At 45.6% G+C, this 18,610-nt stretch overlaps 1 protein-coding gene across 4 annotated transcripts in view; it reads left to right on the forward strand.

Annotated features, from left to right (window-relative positions):
- Positions 1–18,610, forward strand: part of MYRIP (myosin VIIA and Rab interacting protein) — a 228,280-nt gene that overhangs the window by 137,475 nt on the left and 72,195 nt on the right. For all 4 annotated transcript variants that reach the window (XM_086366026.1, XM_086366027.1, XM_086366025.1 and 1 more), the window contains exons 4-5: positions 9,825–9,961; positions 16,272–16,352. In XM_086366026.1, coding sequence (XP_086222152.1) covers positions 9,825–9,961; positions 16,272–16,352 — 218 coding nt within the window. The remainder of the gene's footprint in view (positions 1–9,824; positions 9,962–16,271; positions 16,353–18,610) is intronic.

The raw sequence follows: 18,610 nt of genomic DNA on the forward strand, positions 1-18,610 counted from the left end.
GCCCGTGCACCGTAAGTATTGAGCCTGTGCTCTAGAGCCTGGGAGCTGCAGCTGTTGAAGCCCCTGTGGCCTAGAGCCTGTGTGCCACGACAAGAGAAGCCACTGCCATGAGAAGCCCGTAAACTGCAATGAGAGAGTAGCCCCGATCACCACAGCACAGCCAAAAATAAATACAATTAAAAAAAAAGACAAATACCATGTGATACCACCTACACGTGGGGTCTAAAATATGACACAAGTGAATGTATTTACAAAACAGAAACGGACTCACAGACATAGATAAACAGACTCACAGAGACTTGTGGTCGCTAAAAGGGAAGGCACTGGGGGAGGGATGGAGTGGGATATCGGGGTTATCAGATGTAAGCTTTTGTGTATAGAATGGATAAAGAGCAAGGCCCTGCTTCATACATAGCACAGAGAACTATATTCAATATCTTATGATAAGCCATAATGGACAAGAATATTTTAAAAAAGAATGTATATAAATGGATCACTGAATTACTTTGCAGAAATTAACACAACATTGTAAGTCAACTATACTTCAATAAAAAATATTAAAACTGAAAAAAAAATCTTCAAAATCCACCCCTTTATTCTCTCCTTCAGCCCATTTCCTCTTCCATCTCCCGTTCGCCACTGTGCAACCTGGAAAAGTGCAGAGAGGGCCCAGGAGCAGCTGCGGGGGCGTCGCACACGGACACGCTCCCTCACTGCTCTCCCAGGCTTTCCCTGCTGCTGTTTGTCACCTCCAGCTCCCCACCCTTAGCAGAACACTTCACGTTAATGGCAATTGTCACATATCAACTGAACATGACACTTCCAGCCTCCTGGCTGTGACTGTCTGCAAATTCCCAATGACACGCTCAGGGCTCCCAGTGTGGGAGCTGTTCTCCATCTAGTCTCTCAGCGTCTCTTGACTTCTTGAAACTGACTGCTCTGACTCCGTGCTCAAGGGCCTTCGTGCTGTCAGGGCTGAAGGAGTCTTATTTTCCAAACACCTGCCTGTCACTCTGTTGTTTTCCCCATGGCTCGGAATCAGTAATATCGTCCTGTGTTCTTTACAACATGCCAGATCTGTCCTCAGGCTCAGTGACTCTCAAAGTGTGGACCTCGGAACAGCAGCCTCGCATCACCTACACGTCGTCAGGGCTCATAGTGGGGGCCCGCCCAGACCAAGCAAATCAGAACCTCTGAAGTCAGGCCCAGCAAGCTCGGTTTTAAGTTTAAAAACTGCTAAAGGTTAAGAACCACCTTAACCCTAAAGTCTAGCCTTTTGCTTAAGATGAAATGTAAAAATTGAATGCATTTCCTGACAAGTCTACTTTTACTCTTTATCTATTGATTATACTCAGATCCTGCCCTCCCCCCAAAAAAAGATGCAGAGGGCTTAAAAGGAAATAATAATATTGATGATAATAAAAAAAAATAGCAAATCCTAAAGATGTACACTGGGCTGGGTGCCTCCCATGTACTATATCATTTAATCTTTAGAAAAACCTGATGAAATATTTATTCTCTCCTCTGCATCTGGGAGGGGAAAAAACCTCTGTTAGATAAAATAGCCAAGACTTGGGGGAGAAAAAAGGTTTGTTTGTTCAGTGGGGGTTTTTGTTTGGCTTTTCTAGTAAGTTGAGTTTATTATACTTTGAATTTATTTTAGGGACATTGTATCCAAGGAGTTTACTTAGAAATCATGATTCCTAAGAGTTGAGTCTCACTCAGCAGAGAAGAGGGGCTTCCCTTGTGGCTCAGTGAACACAGGAGACCCGGGTTTGATCCCTGGGTTGAGAATATCACCCGGAGAAGGGGAATGGCCACCCTCTCCAGTATTCTTGCCTGGAGAATCCAATGGACAAAGGAGCCTGGCGGTCTATAGTTCATGGGGACGCAAAGAGTTGGTCATGACTGAGCGACACACACACAGCAGAGGAGGTCTGAGTGATTCTGGCGGCAAGACTTTCTCTTGTCCTTTCCTCAGTACAAGGGCTCCCTGTGGGGAGCTGCCATCAGCAGGGTGACAGGCCTGGCTGCACAGTCCTGGGCTCCCCGGGCCTCCACTGGCAGGAGTAAGAGTGTGCACTGCCACTCAGGGGAGTCTCCCTGGACAGCTGCAGTCTTAGAAGACATGTGACAAGCAGCCGAGGTCCACGTTGATGTCAGTTACTGGTCCTGATCCTATATTGTGGTCTACATAGGAGGAGGGGTGGCTCTTCGATTTTTACTTCCTTAGAGTTTTCTCTAACGGTCTTTTTAAATAGACTTTAGTTTAATGACTATTTCCTCACTCCCTGAAAGGGTGGGAGGAAGAGAGAAGATAGTGCATCAGTTTCTCTGCCTCGGGCAGCATCTCTGCAGCAGCCGCATCTCCTTTGTGGCCCCATCTCCTGGCTCCAGGATGCTCCTCCCAGCAATGCCACCACCTCCCTGGCCCCTCTGGCCCTGGGGTGGTGGCAGCTTCCCCACTGCTAGCCTCTGGCATGCCTCACCATCCTCTCTTGGGAGTCTCAGTGGTTTCATCATCTATGTAACCGATTGCCAGCGTTAGAGTCTGTCTGTTTGAAAGACCTAGAGTTTTCCCTCTTTTATGTCCATTCAGTGTGTTGTTGGTGCTGAATCTTCTCAGTCTGTATTCTGTGAGGCAGAGCTCACAGATCATGGTTGTGCTTACAGTTTTTAGGAGAGATGCTTTGTTATCCACACATCATCAGGGTCCTCTTGAGTTGGTCATGGATTTTAATTGCTGTGCTTCTTAATTCTTACCAACAAGGTAATGTTAGTTCTTCATTTGGGCAACTTTGCTTTATATAATGATTTGAACTTAGCTCATCAGGATTTTTGGCATTTTATTGATTTAGTTATTTCTATAGTGAAAGCACGTGAAATTGGGAGTACCATTGTAATTATTCCATTCCTCTTCCAAACTTTTTATCACCCCGTTTAGTTCTTTTTCCTTGGAAAGCAGGAAAAGCAAGTGTTAGTCACTCAGTCATGTCTGACTCTTTGTGATCCCATGGACTGTAACCCACCAGGTTCCTCTGTCCATGGAATTCTCCAGGGAAGAACACTGGAGTGGGTTGCCTTGCCTTCCTCCAGGGGATCTTCCCAACTCCGGGATCAAACCTGGGTCTCCTGCATTGCAGGTGGATTCTTTACTGTCTGAACCACCAGGGAAGCCCAGGAAAATAGGAAGGAGGGAGGCAAGTCAGCTGTTGAGAGAGACAACTTGTCCTACCTAAGTGGATTGTGGTCAAGAGTAACAACAAAACAAAAACCATATGTGGACTCAGAAAACACCCAGCTAATTTCACTGGGCCAGTGCTTATTAAGCTTTGATGGACCTAGTAACCACCTGGGAATCTTTCTAAAGTGCCGTTTGATTCCACCGGTCTTGGGGTGAGAGCAGAGGGCTGGGATTGCCACTTTTATCGAGGCTCCGTACGGTGCCCACATGGCTGGTCTGAGAACTGCACAGGAGGTAGGGGGATCCACAGACTCTCCCCCATCAGTGTGCACAGCACCTGCCGTGCCGGACCTGTGGGCCAAGGCGGCCTTGCTTCACCACCAGCAGCAGGATCCGAGCAGTTCTGGCGTAGGCAGTTCCTTCCTCTTCACAATCCTGTTATTTTGTCTAATGAGCTGAAATCAGTCTGGCATTCCTGGAGTTGTAATTTCAGTGCTGCTTTTGTGATGCAATTTCCAGTCTGTCTTCTGATGAGAATGCACCATGTTTATAAGTTTATTCATGTCACAGAAAAAAATTAGCAAACTGCTTATACAAACAAGTGACTTGAAGCGTTTAGTATCCACAGAATGATAAGTAGGTTGTTTGGGGGGAAATGATACAATGATTTTACATTTCCTTCTGAACTCTTGATCCCTGGGGCTTTCTGTTTGCTTAAACTTTGAAGCAAAAGCCATCATTTGCAGTAAGAACACTAACTGGAGGTTCTGGAAGGAAAATAAGCCGAGCAGATGTCAAGGCGCTGACCCAAGGATGAGGTCTACAGTCTGTTCCCTGATTTGCTCTTAGTTCAGCCAGTGACTAGCAAGTTACTTGTTTCCATTTTTTCTGTAAAATAGAGATAATGATTATATATACCTCCCTTAACCCCAATTTTTGGTTTCAGGGCTACCTGTGGACCAAAGACCACCAAATCCATTTTTCTAGTCCAGATTTCCATCTACAGACTAGTACTGAGCACCAGGCATTGCCACCTGGGCATGTGGGGGGCACCCCACATACAGGTGTCCTGACTGAACTTACCACCTTCCCTCCAAACCTGATGCTCTTCCTGTCTTCCCTAGTTGGGTGACCATCATTTTACAGACAAACCATCTGTAGTTCCAAGGACTAAATGTCATCAATTCCGACTATTCTGTGATTGGTGAATTTCGAAGGCTTGGCTGTTGACTTTTTTAAAGCTTTAGTGTTGAGAGAAATTATCAGGGTTAGATTGTGAAACTGCCCAGGACTAAGAACCTTTGTATGGGCATCCTTAGGGACAAATTGGGATCATTTAAAAAATAAGCCAAAGAAATAAACTTGGAAAGTTTTTCACTGTAAGTCTCATCATCACCGTTAAGTCTCATCATCAGCACTGTGGCTCCCTGTCCAGCACTAAGGCGCCTCTCCTGTGTTTACTGCAGTGAGAAAGGGCGGTTTGGGTGTCATTAAAGAAAATGCCTGGTATACCTGGAAAAGATGAAAACTCTAATTCAAAAAGATACATGCACCCCAGCGTTCACAGCAGCCCTATCCACAATAGGCAAGACATGGAAGCAACCTAAATGCCCATCAACAGACGTATGGATAAAAAAGATGTGGTCTGTGTCGGAAGGTGTGGAACAATGGAATACTGCTTAGTCACACAAAAGAATGAAGCCATGCCATTAGGAGCAACATGCAGATTATCCTATGCAACCTAGAGATTATCCTACTAAGTGAAGTAAGTCAGAACAAGACAACTATCATATGATATAGCTTATGTGTGGAATCTAAAATGTGATACAAATGAACTTATTTACAAAACAGAAGCAGACAATAGACATAGAAAGCAAACTTACGGCTACCAAAGGGGAAAGGAGAGGGTGCGGAATATATCAGGAATTTGGGCTTAACAGATACTCACTAATACATGTAAAATAGATAAACAACAAGGATCTACTGTACAGCACAGGAAGCTGTTCTGAATATTTTGTAATAAATCATAATGAAAAAGAATTTTAAAAATAATATACATATATACATATTTATGTGTGTGTGTGTTACCACTGAAACACTTTGCTGTACACCTGAAACAAACTCACTGTTATTCATCAACTATACTTCAATGTTTTAAGTCCAGAAAAAAAGGCCTGAGCCACGGAAGCGAGACGGACTCTGTTCTCACACCTCTGTGGGAATGATACCGAACCCAGTGCCTGTCAGCCGTTCTGGAGATGCCTTTGGCTTGACTTTTGGTTCCATGGCATGATGCCTCTGGCACTCACGGAAGAGACTAGTCTGACAGCACTGTTGGGTACGAGCTCGATCAGTTTTGTCGCTTCCCATGCCCGGCAGCATATGGCAGGATAGTGCCTGCACGTAAAGGACTCAATAAACAGTGAAGCGTGAGAGAACGAGAGAGTGAACACATGAAGAAATTTGTGCACAGACGCCTCTGGTTCCAGTGGGACCCTGACACTGGGCTCTTTCCTTCTCATCTACGCTTGCCCGAAGCTGCCTCTATTCAGGAGGCAGCTGGAGATGTGAGGGTGGGCTGGGGCCCTGCAGCACTCAGCCAGTCCATCCTGGGCACGGGTGTCCCCACAGCCTTCTCCCCACACCTCTGCCCTGTGAATCGTGCGTATCCTGTGAGTTTCCTCTGAGCCGTGAATTTTAAAATAACTGAAATAAAAGCAGTAATAGCAAATGAAGGTAATCATGACTGAGCATTCCCTGGGGCTTCCAGAGACGCTCTCCACATTAACTCGAAGTCAAAACATTATCTAAAATGCATCGATTCTATGGAAAAGCTTTCTAGTCTCCAAATGAGGCTGTAGGTTTGCTGGTCATTCTCTAAGGATTCAGTGCCTCTCATCCTCCCACCTTCCAGCAGCCCAGGCAGTGCCCTGATTCCGGTCTCTGACTTGAGCAAGCAGAGGCATTCTGATTTCCGTGTCCTCAAAGTGTCTCTAAATGCTATAGAGTTTTGGTATAACCAGGGAACGGAGAGCTCATCCTATGATGCACTTGAAGCACAGTAAATCCCCTATGTAAGAACAAGTTCCATCAGAGAGTGTGTTCGTAAGTCCAGTTTGTTCCAAGTCCGACAAAGTTAGCTTAGGTACAACTAACACGATTGGCTGTAATAGTACTGTACTGTAATAGCTTTATAATACTTTTCACACAAGGGACTTCCCTGGTGGGCTGATGGTTAAGAATCTGCCTTGCAGTGCAGGGGACGCAGGTTTGATCCCTGGTCTGGGAACTAAGATCCCACGTGCCATGAAGCAACAAAGCCTGCGTGCCACAACTACTGAGCCTGTGTGCCATAGCTAGAGTCTATGCAGCGCAATGAAACATCTTCCAGGACGCAATGAAGATTGCACATGCTGCAACTAAGACCCAATGCAGCCAAATGAATTTTTAATCAAAAAAGAAAAAAAAATACTTTTAATACAAATAATACATTAAAAAAAATAAGCGCAGAAAATAAAGAAAATATTGTTAGTATTACTGTATAGGGCATCGTCGACTCAATGGACATGAGTTTGAGCAAACTCCGGGAGATGGTGAAGGACAGGGAAGCCTGGTGCGCTGCAGTCCAGGGGGTCACAAAGAGTCGGACACAACTGAATGACAACAACAACCTTGACAAGTACGGTAGTCCAGCACAACAGCTGGCAGACGGGCTGGCATCCAGCGAACAGGCAAGAAGTTACTGACTGGAGGAGGGAGAGGAGGTGGGAGATGGTGGAGCTGAAGGACCCATGAGGCTTAGGGGATTAAGGAATTGGCTTATAACCAATGGGCAATAAATGTTGGGGTCTGGGCCAGTCCAGCCTGCTCCAGCGCCCATGAGAATTTCATAGTGATTCAAGGGAAGCTTTTGGCACGGTGCCCAACATAGAGCACGCTCTCACATAATGGTGTTCATTTTGTTAGTAGTAATGACACTGATGATATAGTGCAGTTTTATGTAAAAGGATGACACCTTTGGTACATTCTGCCATTGACAGCTGCCTCCCCCGCTCAGGGAAGATGAACCTGTTTGCTATCTTGTCCACCAAGCCAGGACGCGATGATGCTTGTTCTCTGCCCTTTTGCCTTGCTTCCTGTGCTTTACTTGGGCTTCAGACATGGGCTTTTCCATGGAGAAACTGGCCACTCCATAGGGGGTTTCTTGGGGTTCACCTCACCCCAAATTGAGGACTTCAAAATCTCACACTGTGAATGAAGAGTGACATTGGTACAAACTTTCTGAAAGACCGATGTGTTTGAACCCAGCAGTTCTACTTCGAGAACCCACAACTGTAGACATGTTGATCATTTAGCTGCCAACATATGCATCACAGAATTGCTTTTGATAGCAAATGAAATGGGCAAATTCAATGCCAAGAGGCTAGAGACATAAAACATGCTATGTTCATACTATGGTGAATTCTGGGGCTACTAAAAATGCTGTGGGGAAGACTGTTCAACAACATTAAAGTCCATCAGGAATATTAAGTGAAAAAAATACATTTAAAACTGTCCATCACAAGATTTTGTTGAGCGTCTATTATGTACACTGCAGTGGGAAAAAAGCCCATTTTCCATGAGCATATATTCCACTGGAAATAGAAAATAGATAATAAACAATTTAATAATTATTAATTAGCATATTAATGTACTGATTGTCTTACAAATAATAATTATATAAAATTAAACATCAGGTACAGAGAAGCACCCTAGAAATTTGGGGAGAGAAAATGGGAGGAAGAGGACAGATGTGTTGGCACGGTGGTGGTGGTTTTTAGGGAGGTCAGGGAGGGCCTCCCAAGGAGGGGACATTGGTGCAGAGCGCTCCGAGTTTGTGGAGCTGGCAGGCTTGGCTCTGGGGTACATGGACAGTGTCTGGTAGGCCAGCAGGTGGGGCTCCCGGAGTGCTGAACTAGGAGGGCTTTACCGCCAGGTGGTAACCCCCTCCAGCAGATTGTTCAATTTTATTAGAGAACTGCTTTCTATTTTTGACTAGAGCCAGCGTCTTTGGACCAACTGTCAGTCTGGGAACAAGGGTGGGGGCCCAGAGCCCTCGCTGCCATCAACACAGTGACTAAACTAGCTTTGTGAGTACCGTCTCATCATCCAGTCCTGCTCTCTGCACCAACCAACCGTGTTTTTTCTATGAGTCAGCTAGCTTCTTTTTTGTTTCATTTGCGAGTTAGTTGTCTCCTTTTTGCTTCCACATATAAGTGATATCACGCAGCATTTGTCTTTCTCCGTCTGACTTATTTCCCTCAGCATGATGCCCTCCAAGTCCGCCCATATTGCTGTGTGCATGTGGGCTTAGTCGCTCAGTCTTGTCTGCCGCTTTGCGACCATATAAACTGTAGCCCGCCAGGCTCCGCTGTCCATGGGATTCCCCAGGCAAGAATACTGGAGTGGGTTGCCATGCCCTCCTCCAGGGGATCTTCCTGACCCAGAGATTGAATTTGTATCTCTTATGTCTCCTGTATTGGCAGGCCATATTGTGCAGATTTCATTCTTTTTTACCAATGAGTATTCCACCAATCAACATTAACTTTGACCTCCCGGTCTGTGAGTCCCAGTCCTTCTGACTGTTTTGCAGGACAACATTCTCTGTTACCTTTAGGCTATCGCTCACTTAGAACTTCCCAGAAATCTGTCAGAATCTCTGATTCTCCTCCATGCTCTTCATTTCTACAAATTTCTCTCCCTTTGGACATCTTCTCACGTTTCACTGGCATCTAGGGAAGAAGGGCAGCTAAACATGTGCTTGTTCCTCCACTGAATTAGAAGCATTTATATTCATCTTGCTTCTCTGAACTTTTAAAATAAGTTTATGCATTATTTCCATTCACAATAAGAAAAATAACAAAAGCTATTCTTAAAACGGGAGGGGTTTAGCAACTTGTTCTCGTCAGGCAATAAGGAGAAGAATCGCGTCAGCGTTTCATATCAAGTGTGATAGCGCTGACCAGGAAACCTCTTTCCTGCGGTGCTTCAGGCTGAATGAGTAAGAGGCTGCAGAATTTTGCCATACAGCCCAGGGTCTCTCACTTGCGCTCTGTTATCTTCCCAAGCTGAACTAGAAATGTTGTTAATGCAGTAAGAATACCAGATATAAAGCCTGCTAGCTACTAAACAGATGTGTCAGCTAGTGGCTTCAAATAGCAAGTATTTATCAGCTTGCTCTTCGGATGGACTCAGATGCACGGTTCTCCTGCTTGTCTTACTTAGGCTCACTCATGCGTCTCCAGTCAGCCAGTAGTCAGTGGCCTCGCTCTCCTGTCCAGGCTATTGGCTGGGGCAAGAAGGGTGATCAGGCCGAGTGTCTCTCGTCATCCCAAAGGCTATTTTGGGCTTGTTCACATGGCAGAGAGTTGCAGGGCGTCCAGGAGCAGCCAGAGAGGAAGCTGCAGGCTCTGGACTTGCACAGCATTGCTTCCACCAGTCCCTGTGGTCAGAGCAAGTCACAGGGCCAGCCCAGATCCATGGAGCAGAGAAAAAAGCTCTACGTCTTGACGGAAGGAGCCTGCAAAGTATTGTGGCAGCTTTTGCAAGTCCTTGTTTCCTAATTCTCTCCTTTAATTCCAATTTTCTGTGTTGTCCTCAGGGTTCTCAGGACCCAGTCTCTGGAATGGTTCTACAATAACGTGAAGAGTCGCTTCAAACGCTTTGGCAGCGCCAAGGTCTTGAAGAACTTGTACAGGAAACACCGGCTGGAGAGCGGAGTGTGCTTTGATATCGTGGGTACGCTGGCTGCCTGCCACCCTAGGGGTCCTTGGGGGGCTGGTGGGATAGAAGGAGGCCTGGCTCGGAGGCCCCGTACACTATGACCTACTCACTTGGGACACAGAAAGTGGCTTAAATACCTGACTCTAGTCAGGAGCGGAAATACCAGGGCATATTCCAAAGATTCTAAGGTTTTAAAAAACATTTAGTTGTTTGACTGTGTTGGTCTCAGTTGTGGCATGCTTTCAGCCCTCATGCCCCAGAGCGCATGGACGCATAGTTCAGGCACATGGTCTTCGTTCCCCAACCAGGTATTGAACCCATGTACCCTGCACTGGAAGGTGGATTCTTTTTTTAATTAATTAATGAATTTTAATCAGAGGATAATTACAATATTGTGGTAGTTTGGAAGGCTGATTCTTAATCACTGGACCACCAGGGAAGTCCCATAGTTTCTAAGTTTTAAGTCCTGTGATCTGGCATCTCCACTGGGCTGGCTATGTTAACAGTTGGGAGCGCCGAAGTGTTTCTGCATACTGTGCACATTTTAATTCCAAATCCCTAGAAATGAAAGATCCCTGGCCATTTCCCCCTAAAGATTAAAACACTGGAAAGTCATCTTTGCTTGGTCATGTAGACTAGGGCTGCTCTCAGAGGATATGTGCCCCCCCGCTTCCTTCCTACCCCAAAATTTTGTACCAACCAGGCCCAGAGTTTGATGTCATGGGACAGTCAGAAATGTCTCAGCTTCCTCCCAGGAAGGAGGGACACCTTGGAAGGAAGGATAAATAGGATAAACAGACAGATAGGATTTATTTACTCCTAATAGACCAGCCAGTGGAAAGAAATGGTTGTCAGAATATGAACAGCATGTCTTCTCCACAGAAGGCTGTTTTTTCTGTCTTGAAGCAGATTTTTCCATAACTTTGCTGACACAGGTAAATGGTTTTTATCCATGAGAAAGAGGGAAGAAAAATATTGCATCCATTTCATTTGGAGCTTTTTCATCATCGTTATTTTACATTGCTGTGCTGTCAATAAAGTCTTTGGTTGTGTCTTATCTAAAAATATGCAAGCCACTGAGATGCACGGGAAATAGAGTGGAAGCATTAAACACGGAGAATCATTAGGGCCTTTGTGGTAGCTGTTAGAATCTCTGTCTTTCAAACCACTCAGGAAGCCTGTAGCTAAGAGAGCAGGGCTGAAGACTTCCACATATTATTTTTAATCTTCTCTTTGCTGATTTTTCTGAAAACATTTCTCAAGGAACAAAGACCAAAAGAAAAGAAAAGAAACGAAGCTTACAAGTAATCATGTTAACAGTAGGTTTTCAGCCCAAAGAGATATGTCAAGAAAGTTCGAGTTGCATTGGCTCATCATTTGTATCCCATTTTTCTTCCTTGTTCATCCTCAGGTCTGCTTCATGTTCTGTCTTACATGCCACCACATTCAAATCTCAAGGGTGTTCTCTACTGCTTCATACAAAATGAGCAGGCGGGGCGGAGCCAACACATTTGGAGAAACCTATAAACAGAGCACAACTGCGATCTCTTCCTGTTTCTCCCTTGGGCCCCACAGATGGAGCAGGGGCACGTGAATTCCAAGTGGGCCAGCCAGAGGCTTTGAAATGTTCAAGTGTTATTTTCAAAGGCAAATCATTTGCTGGGAATAACTCTGCCACTATTGAAGCAGATTTAGGTCCTGGAGCCTCTGTGATTCGCCACTTCTTTCATCTGGGCCTTAATCACCCCAGTTAGCACGTTGCATTCAGGGGATGGTTTACAAAGCTGCTCTCCTGCTGCACCTGGCAGAGGCTACAGCTTCTTTATCTCTGTGTTTCAAAAGTGTGGTCCAGTGGCTGATACTTTTTAGGTCCTCAGTATTACACAATTCAGGCTTAAAAGCACTTTGAGGTACCAGGACACTTCACAGAAGTACTAGAATCAGTTACTTTGATTTGATCTGTATCTCCATTTAAACTAAGATTTCCTTTTGATCAATATGAAGACAAGCAGGCAGGAGATAGTTTACGAGACGGTACTCAAATCTATAAAGTCGTGATCATAAAACAGTGAGATTGGTTCTACCAACCACCTAGAAAATTGAGTTACATATACCTCAAGTTTGGAGAAATCTCCCAGTGTGTGAGTGGCTTCCTGGTTATATTAGATGACTGTGGAGTCATCAGCATTAGCTCCTACCTACCACCCAACACCTTAATGTGCTTGTCATCTGCCATCCTCAAGCCTGACTACACTTTAGAATCACCTCAGGAACTGGAAAAAAAAAAAAACTCGCAGCACCACAGTCATTTTCCACCCCCAGCCAATTACTTCCAAATCTCTGGAGGTGGGCCCAGTACAGATACTTTTTAAAAAGCTCTCCGGGTTATTTTAAGATGCAGCCAAGACTTGAGAACCTCAGCTGGAGGTTCTGAATAAGATGGTTCCATCTTCAACTCCACCTGAGGGTATTTAGAATATCGATTGTCAGAACATAATCTACAGGGTGTAAGACCAACCCTCTGTTCCAGGACTCTCAGCAGAAAATTCCTTTCATCTATGGAATAGCTCCACTGTATGGACCAGTGTAGTTTTCCATAAAACCAATCAGTCCATTGAAAATTCATTGAGTTCACAGAATCTTACGGATCACCCATCACATGCACCCTTGCATGACCATCTGTCCCAAGCCCTGGTGACCAGATTAGGCATAACTGACAACACATTTGTTTTATCAGATAAATCCTAGATGTATTCATATCTTCAGTAAACATTTTTAGAAGGCCGCAAGGCATGTGGGACCTTAGTTCTCCGACCAGGGATGAAACCTGTGTCCTCTACATTGAAAGCATGGAGTCTTAATCACCGGACCTAAAGGGAAGTCCAGTAAACATTTAGTGAGTGCCTGGTTTAAAACCTGGGGGTGACAAGATAAGCAAAACCTGGCCATCTTAGAGCCAACTTTGCAGTGGAGAAGTCAGAGAAATAAGTAAATAGATTTATAAAAAATATAATGTCCAATGGGAATGCATGCTCAATGTGATTTATCTGATAGATTAAGCATGACTTTTTTCAAAGTTTTTTTTAATGTGGACCATTTTTAAAGTCTTTATAGGATTTGTTAAAATACTGTTTCTGTTTTATGTTTTGGTGTTTTGTCCATGAGGCATGTGAGGTCTTAGCTCCCCAACCAGGGATCAAACCCATACCCCCTGCATTGGAAGACAGTCTAACCCACTGGGCCACCAGGGAGGTCCCTCAGCATGATATCTTTAACATTTATTCTTGAGAGTTCCCCAGGGGTCGACTGCACACTCTCACTGCCAAGGAGATTAGGCATGCCCAAGATCCTGCATGCCGTGCAACCAAAAGGGGAAAAAAAAACAAAACAGCTATTCTAAGATGAAAGTAGCCCTTATTAATATACTCAATCCCTAGACAATTTGATAAATATATATGTGTATTTAGTTGTTGTTGTTTAGTGGCTAAGTTGTGTCTGACTCTTTTGCGGCCCCATGGACTATAGCTCACCAGGCTCTTCTGTCCGTGGAATTTCCCAGGCAAGAATACTGGAGTGGGTTGCTATTTCCTCCTCCAGGGGATCTTCTTGATCCAGGAATCGAACCCATGTCTCCTGCGTCTCCTGCACGGGCAGACAGATTCTTTACCACTGAACTACCAGGGAAGCTCGTTTATTTAGTTTTAGATAAATAAAATGGGGAAAACAAATCCTACTTCTATTTATTAGTATGATATATCTATTTTTGATATGATTCTGGGAAGGGTCTATGACATCCTTCACCTGGGATTTGACGGACAGACACTGACCCTTAAAAACACTGTACTGTGTCAAGTCGGAGATTCCTCCAGCTCATGAAAGCTCTGACTTGGTGCCTGGCTGCTGCATTCAGTTTCCAGAACAGTTCAGTCGCTTTCTGCCCTTGGAAAAATCCCATCATCCTAAACGACACACAGAAGCTCCCACCTATGAATGTAAAGGGACCCAGGGAGGGTCATTGTGTGAGAAGGTTTATAATAACACAAACCCAGAGCCTGTCCTGGTCGGCACAGTCTCCCAAGGATGTTTTCAGGTCTCCCCCTTCCTCACACTCCCCTCCGCCCTCCGTGTTGTCTCAGGACACAGCCTCGCCACCTCCTTCACAGGGCAGACCATGTACCATACACCTCCACATCTAATCTCTGTCATTTTCCACGAAGGGCTCAAGGTCACTCAGCCCTTCCATCTTGCCTTTCAGCCTCTCCCTTAACTGGTTCCTCCCTGTTGATCTGAGATCACGCCAGTCTCTCCTGTCTCCTAAGCCCTTCCTGGGCTGCACCTTCTCCTCTGCTTCTGCCCTGTCACCCCCTTTCTCATCATAGGGACACTCAGAGGGTGGGCTGCACTCCCCACTTCCTCTCTAGACACCCACCCTCTCCCTCTTCCAAGCTGCCTCCACACAGCAGCCGGCGTGCACCTTTAGAAGCATACCCCTGACCAGATCATCCCTCTGCAGCCTTTACTGGCTTCAGGAGGCTTCAAGTTGGGACAAAGATCAGAACACTGATGTAGGCACCATGACCTGCATGGTCTGCCTCCAGCCCATCTCACTCCTCCACTCACTCACTCCACACAGCCTCTGCTTTAGGTCTTCAGGTGCACCCTGCCGTCCCACCGCCTGTCCCCACGCAAGCTGTTTGCTCTGCCCTGGAACTCCTCCCTGCCCCCCACCCCACCACTTTGACTGGTCACTCACCAACTAGGTCAATCTTCCCTGCTGAACACTTGCCCTATTCTGTGAACCACCCAGTCACAGCATTCAACATATCTATAGGTTTATATTTATTTATATAAATCTTTGGTTATTGAATTCTCATCCACTGCTTGTCAGGGCAGTGAGGTTTTCTGCTTTGCTCACCAATCACTCTAACATCCAGCCCAGGGCCAAGCATCTACTAGGTCCCCATGGAATATTTGCTTGATGAATGAATGAATGCTGGATGCAGCCAAGCCAAAGTGAAATATTTGCACTTAGCTGTGTGGTCTGAGAACTGAGGTGATGACTTATCCTAAAGGCCTATCTTATAAATGAGGAGATGGAGACACAGGAAGATAAAGTCACTTCCTACGGTCACAGAGCTAGAATAAGTGACTTCGGCTCTTTTGAAAGGCTGGTCAAAAAAACACAAACACAGACAGTGGTACATGGTCGGACAGTCACTGGCAGGCTGCACACTAACGCCCTGTCTCACAAAGGTCACATCCCACTGACCCTGCGGCAGGGACCTATGGCAGTCACCCTCAGAGATTCTGTACCAGAGCCCCATGCAGCCCATGCAGGGAAGCACAGGCTGTGTTATTTGTATCAAAGATCCACGGCTTAGTCTGACTTGGAATCAATAGCATTTCCCCCTTTGAGCTAAGACATGTAGACCCACGTTTATCTCTTCCTTCTATCAGTGCTTTCCACCAGCATCCAATTCAAGACTTTTTTTGAGCCCCTGCTATCTCCATGCTGCCTTGGGCACTGGGGATACAATATAGTAATTTTAAAAGGAAAGAGCCATGACACCTCACACCTTCAAAGATCTCATTTGATGAGTTAATATGTGAATACAGATGGTAAATCCCCAACTGAAAAAGGGCTTAGCCAACTGCACTTTCCAGCCTGGAACTAAGACACTAGAGCGTGCATTCAACAGACAGAAGACCAGCGAAGAGGCAGTGGGCCTGAAAAGAGCAAATGCTGAGGCTTAATTCGTTTGGTCTGGGCTTGTTTCCCCTAAGTGCTAATGAAAGTTAACTCACTGGCTGAAGGCAACTGTGTGGATTGGTGCCATGGACAGGAGCTGAAGACCAGGCATTCAGTGTCTCATCACTCATCATGAGGAGAATTCTGTCATTACCACAGTTTTTCTAGTAAGGAGACCAAGTGTTTGGGTGGTTAAGTAACTTGATCAAGGTTACACAACTAGTCCCTTGCAGATCCAGGAATTGACCTCATATCTCTCAGACTTCAATCTTTTGTTCCATGTTTGATTCCACACTGCCTCCAAAGAAGGCTCTGGAAGAGAGTTAGGGGTGGAAGCGATGCTACATGAGGAATTAATATGAGAAAGAAAAAATGTGACTGGTCAAAATCTGTAGCTTGTTGTGGAGCCCAGTAATTCCTTAAATTTATTGCCTAAAAACCCAGGGATTCCCTAAACCTATTTGCAAGGCAAATAATCACAGTGGGTAACGGTGGCCTGCCAATTCGGTAGCACAGGACACCAGGCCCACTGAACACCTTGGGTAATCTTATATCCTCTCTCTCTTTCTCTCTCAGGAGGAAACTTTTTTGAGGCAAACCTGGAGAATGAAGGAAGTGTTTCAGGCAGCGACTCAACATTTTATCGGCAGTCAGAAGGTAAGGTTGCTTATGGGTTTACACCTAACGGGAGGTTGGAGGACTGGAAACGCCTTCAGATCGTCAGGGCCCTCGTCGCACTGGGACCACTGATGGAACTCTGTTATTGTGTGTGAGCATCTCCCTGGGGCTTCTTTTATTGCCATTTGTGTGAATCCATCATCAGAATAGTTAACTATATCTAAGGTGTACCCTAGAGAAGTGCATTCCCTACCAACCACAAGATAATGATCAACAAGGTGTGTTTTGGGCTTCTCTGGTGGCCCAGACAGTAAAGCATCTGCCTGCAATGCAAGAGACCTGAGTTCAGTCCCTGGGTTGGGAAGATCCCATCAAGAAGGGAGTGGCAACCCACCCCAATATTCTTGTCTGGAGAATTCCATGAACAGAAGAGGCTGGCTGGCTACAATCTGTGAGGGTTGCAAAGAGTTGGACATGACTGAGCAACTTTCACTTCACTTTTAGAGTATGTGTTTTTCTGGAGTTAGGATATAACAATCGACAAACTCACTTGTGCAATTCATATTGAAATATTCTTAGAAGAGTATACCATTTATGGATTGACTTTGACTTTTTATACCAATATAATCGTTCCCTTAGAACAGAGATTAAAAGCAAAACAAACTTCTTCTAATTACAAATAAAACCTCCTCCCAACACTGCAGCTCCTTCCCTGAAGTGCTGGGTGTTGGGAACAGGTGCCTCCTAGTCCCCCTGGTTCTGTGGTGTGCCCCCCACAGCTTCTGCACTCACCCTGTTCTCTCCTCGGGCACTTTCTCATGAAGGTCTGGTCCTCTCTCATCCTTCCTGCTTGGATCTTTCTCCCCGGGTTGACACGTGACCGTGGCGCACCTCCGTCTGAATGCCTAGCTCTCACTTCAGCCCAGAGTTCTAGACTCAGAGTTCTGACGCTTGACCATCAGGAGCTCCGCCAGGGATCCTGAGTAGCTGTAGCCCCTCAGCGGTCCTAATCAAGCTCCTCAGCCAGTTAAGCCCACCATCAAGACTTAACCTTTCCCTCAATCCCTGTCCCCACTTCCACCCAGTTACCTAAGTTCTGTTTGCAGTCCTGTTCTTTTCTTTCTATTCCAAGGTCTATGGCCTGAGCACCTTCCTGCCCTCAACATTCCTATATAAATATTAATTTCAGTGACCATTTAAATCAGCCAGGGTTCTCCAGAGTAACAAAACCAATAAGATATGTACACATAACACACATGCACACATACAAAAGTTCATTTCAGGACTTGGGTCACACAGTTGTGGGGCTGGCAAGCCCAAAATCTATAGAATAGGTCAGCAGGCTGGAAACTCTATTAGGAGTTGATCCTCAAGTGTTAAGGCAGGATTTCTTCTCTGGGAAACCTCTGTTTTTGCTCTTAAGGCCTTCCATGTTATTAGATGGGACCTACTGATATTTTCAAGGGTAATATCCTTTACCTAAAGTCAACTACTGTAACCACAATGTGAACCACACCTAAGAAACCTTCATAGCAACACCTGGGTTAGTGTTTGATTAAACAGCTGATGCAAATGGCAGCCCACTGCAGTGTTCTTGCCTGGAGAATCCCAGGGATGGGGGAGCCTGGTGGGCTGCCATCTATGGGGTCGCACAGAGTCGGACACGAAGCGACTTAGCAGCAGCAGCAGCTATAGCTTTACCAAGTTGACACACAGAAGTAACCATCTCTCTCCCTAACTGGTCCTCTAAACTTCGGCCACTCTGCCTCTGCCCTCTTATCCTCCCTCCACACCCCACCAGTTATCTCTGAAACTGACGCGAGCCTTCACTTTCTGACCAAACATCTTCAGTGCTCCACTCCACCTCATGCCAAAATCTTAAATGTGGCCTCCAGAGCCTTTCTAACATCTCCATGCTCCTTCTTTCCAGGGCTCTATGGAAGCTGGTGACTGTCCCCATCACAGGATTGCCACACGCTTCTTAGCTGTTACATATGTGTCTGATCAGAGAGTGTGGACTCAGCTGGGGTTTACTGGGGCATCACTGGGGCCCTCGGAGCCTGGTGCTGGGGAGGTCATGGTGCACTTTGAATCAACAAGAATTTGTAGGGCATCACTTCTGTGAAAAATACATTGCCTGGTATCTTAAAGAAGAGAGACGGGAGATACGGTGTCCATCTCCAGGGAGCACTGAATGTGATGACAACTTAAATTTAATACTCTTCTGACAGAAAGTCTGGGGAAACCGTTGTCCTCACTCAGCCACACTGAGGGGTGCTGAACCCTAGGCGTGTCTT

This window comes from Bos grunniens, chromosome 22 (assembly GCF_055505025.1).
Source record: "Bos grunniens cultivar Pamir isolate PY7600 chromosome 22, Bosgru_T2T1.0, whole genome shotgun sequence".
NCBI lineage: Eukaryota > Metazoa > Chordata > Mammalia > Artiodactyla > Bovidae > Bos > Bos grunniens.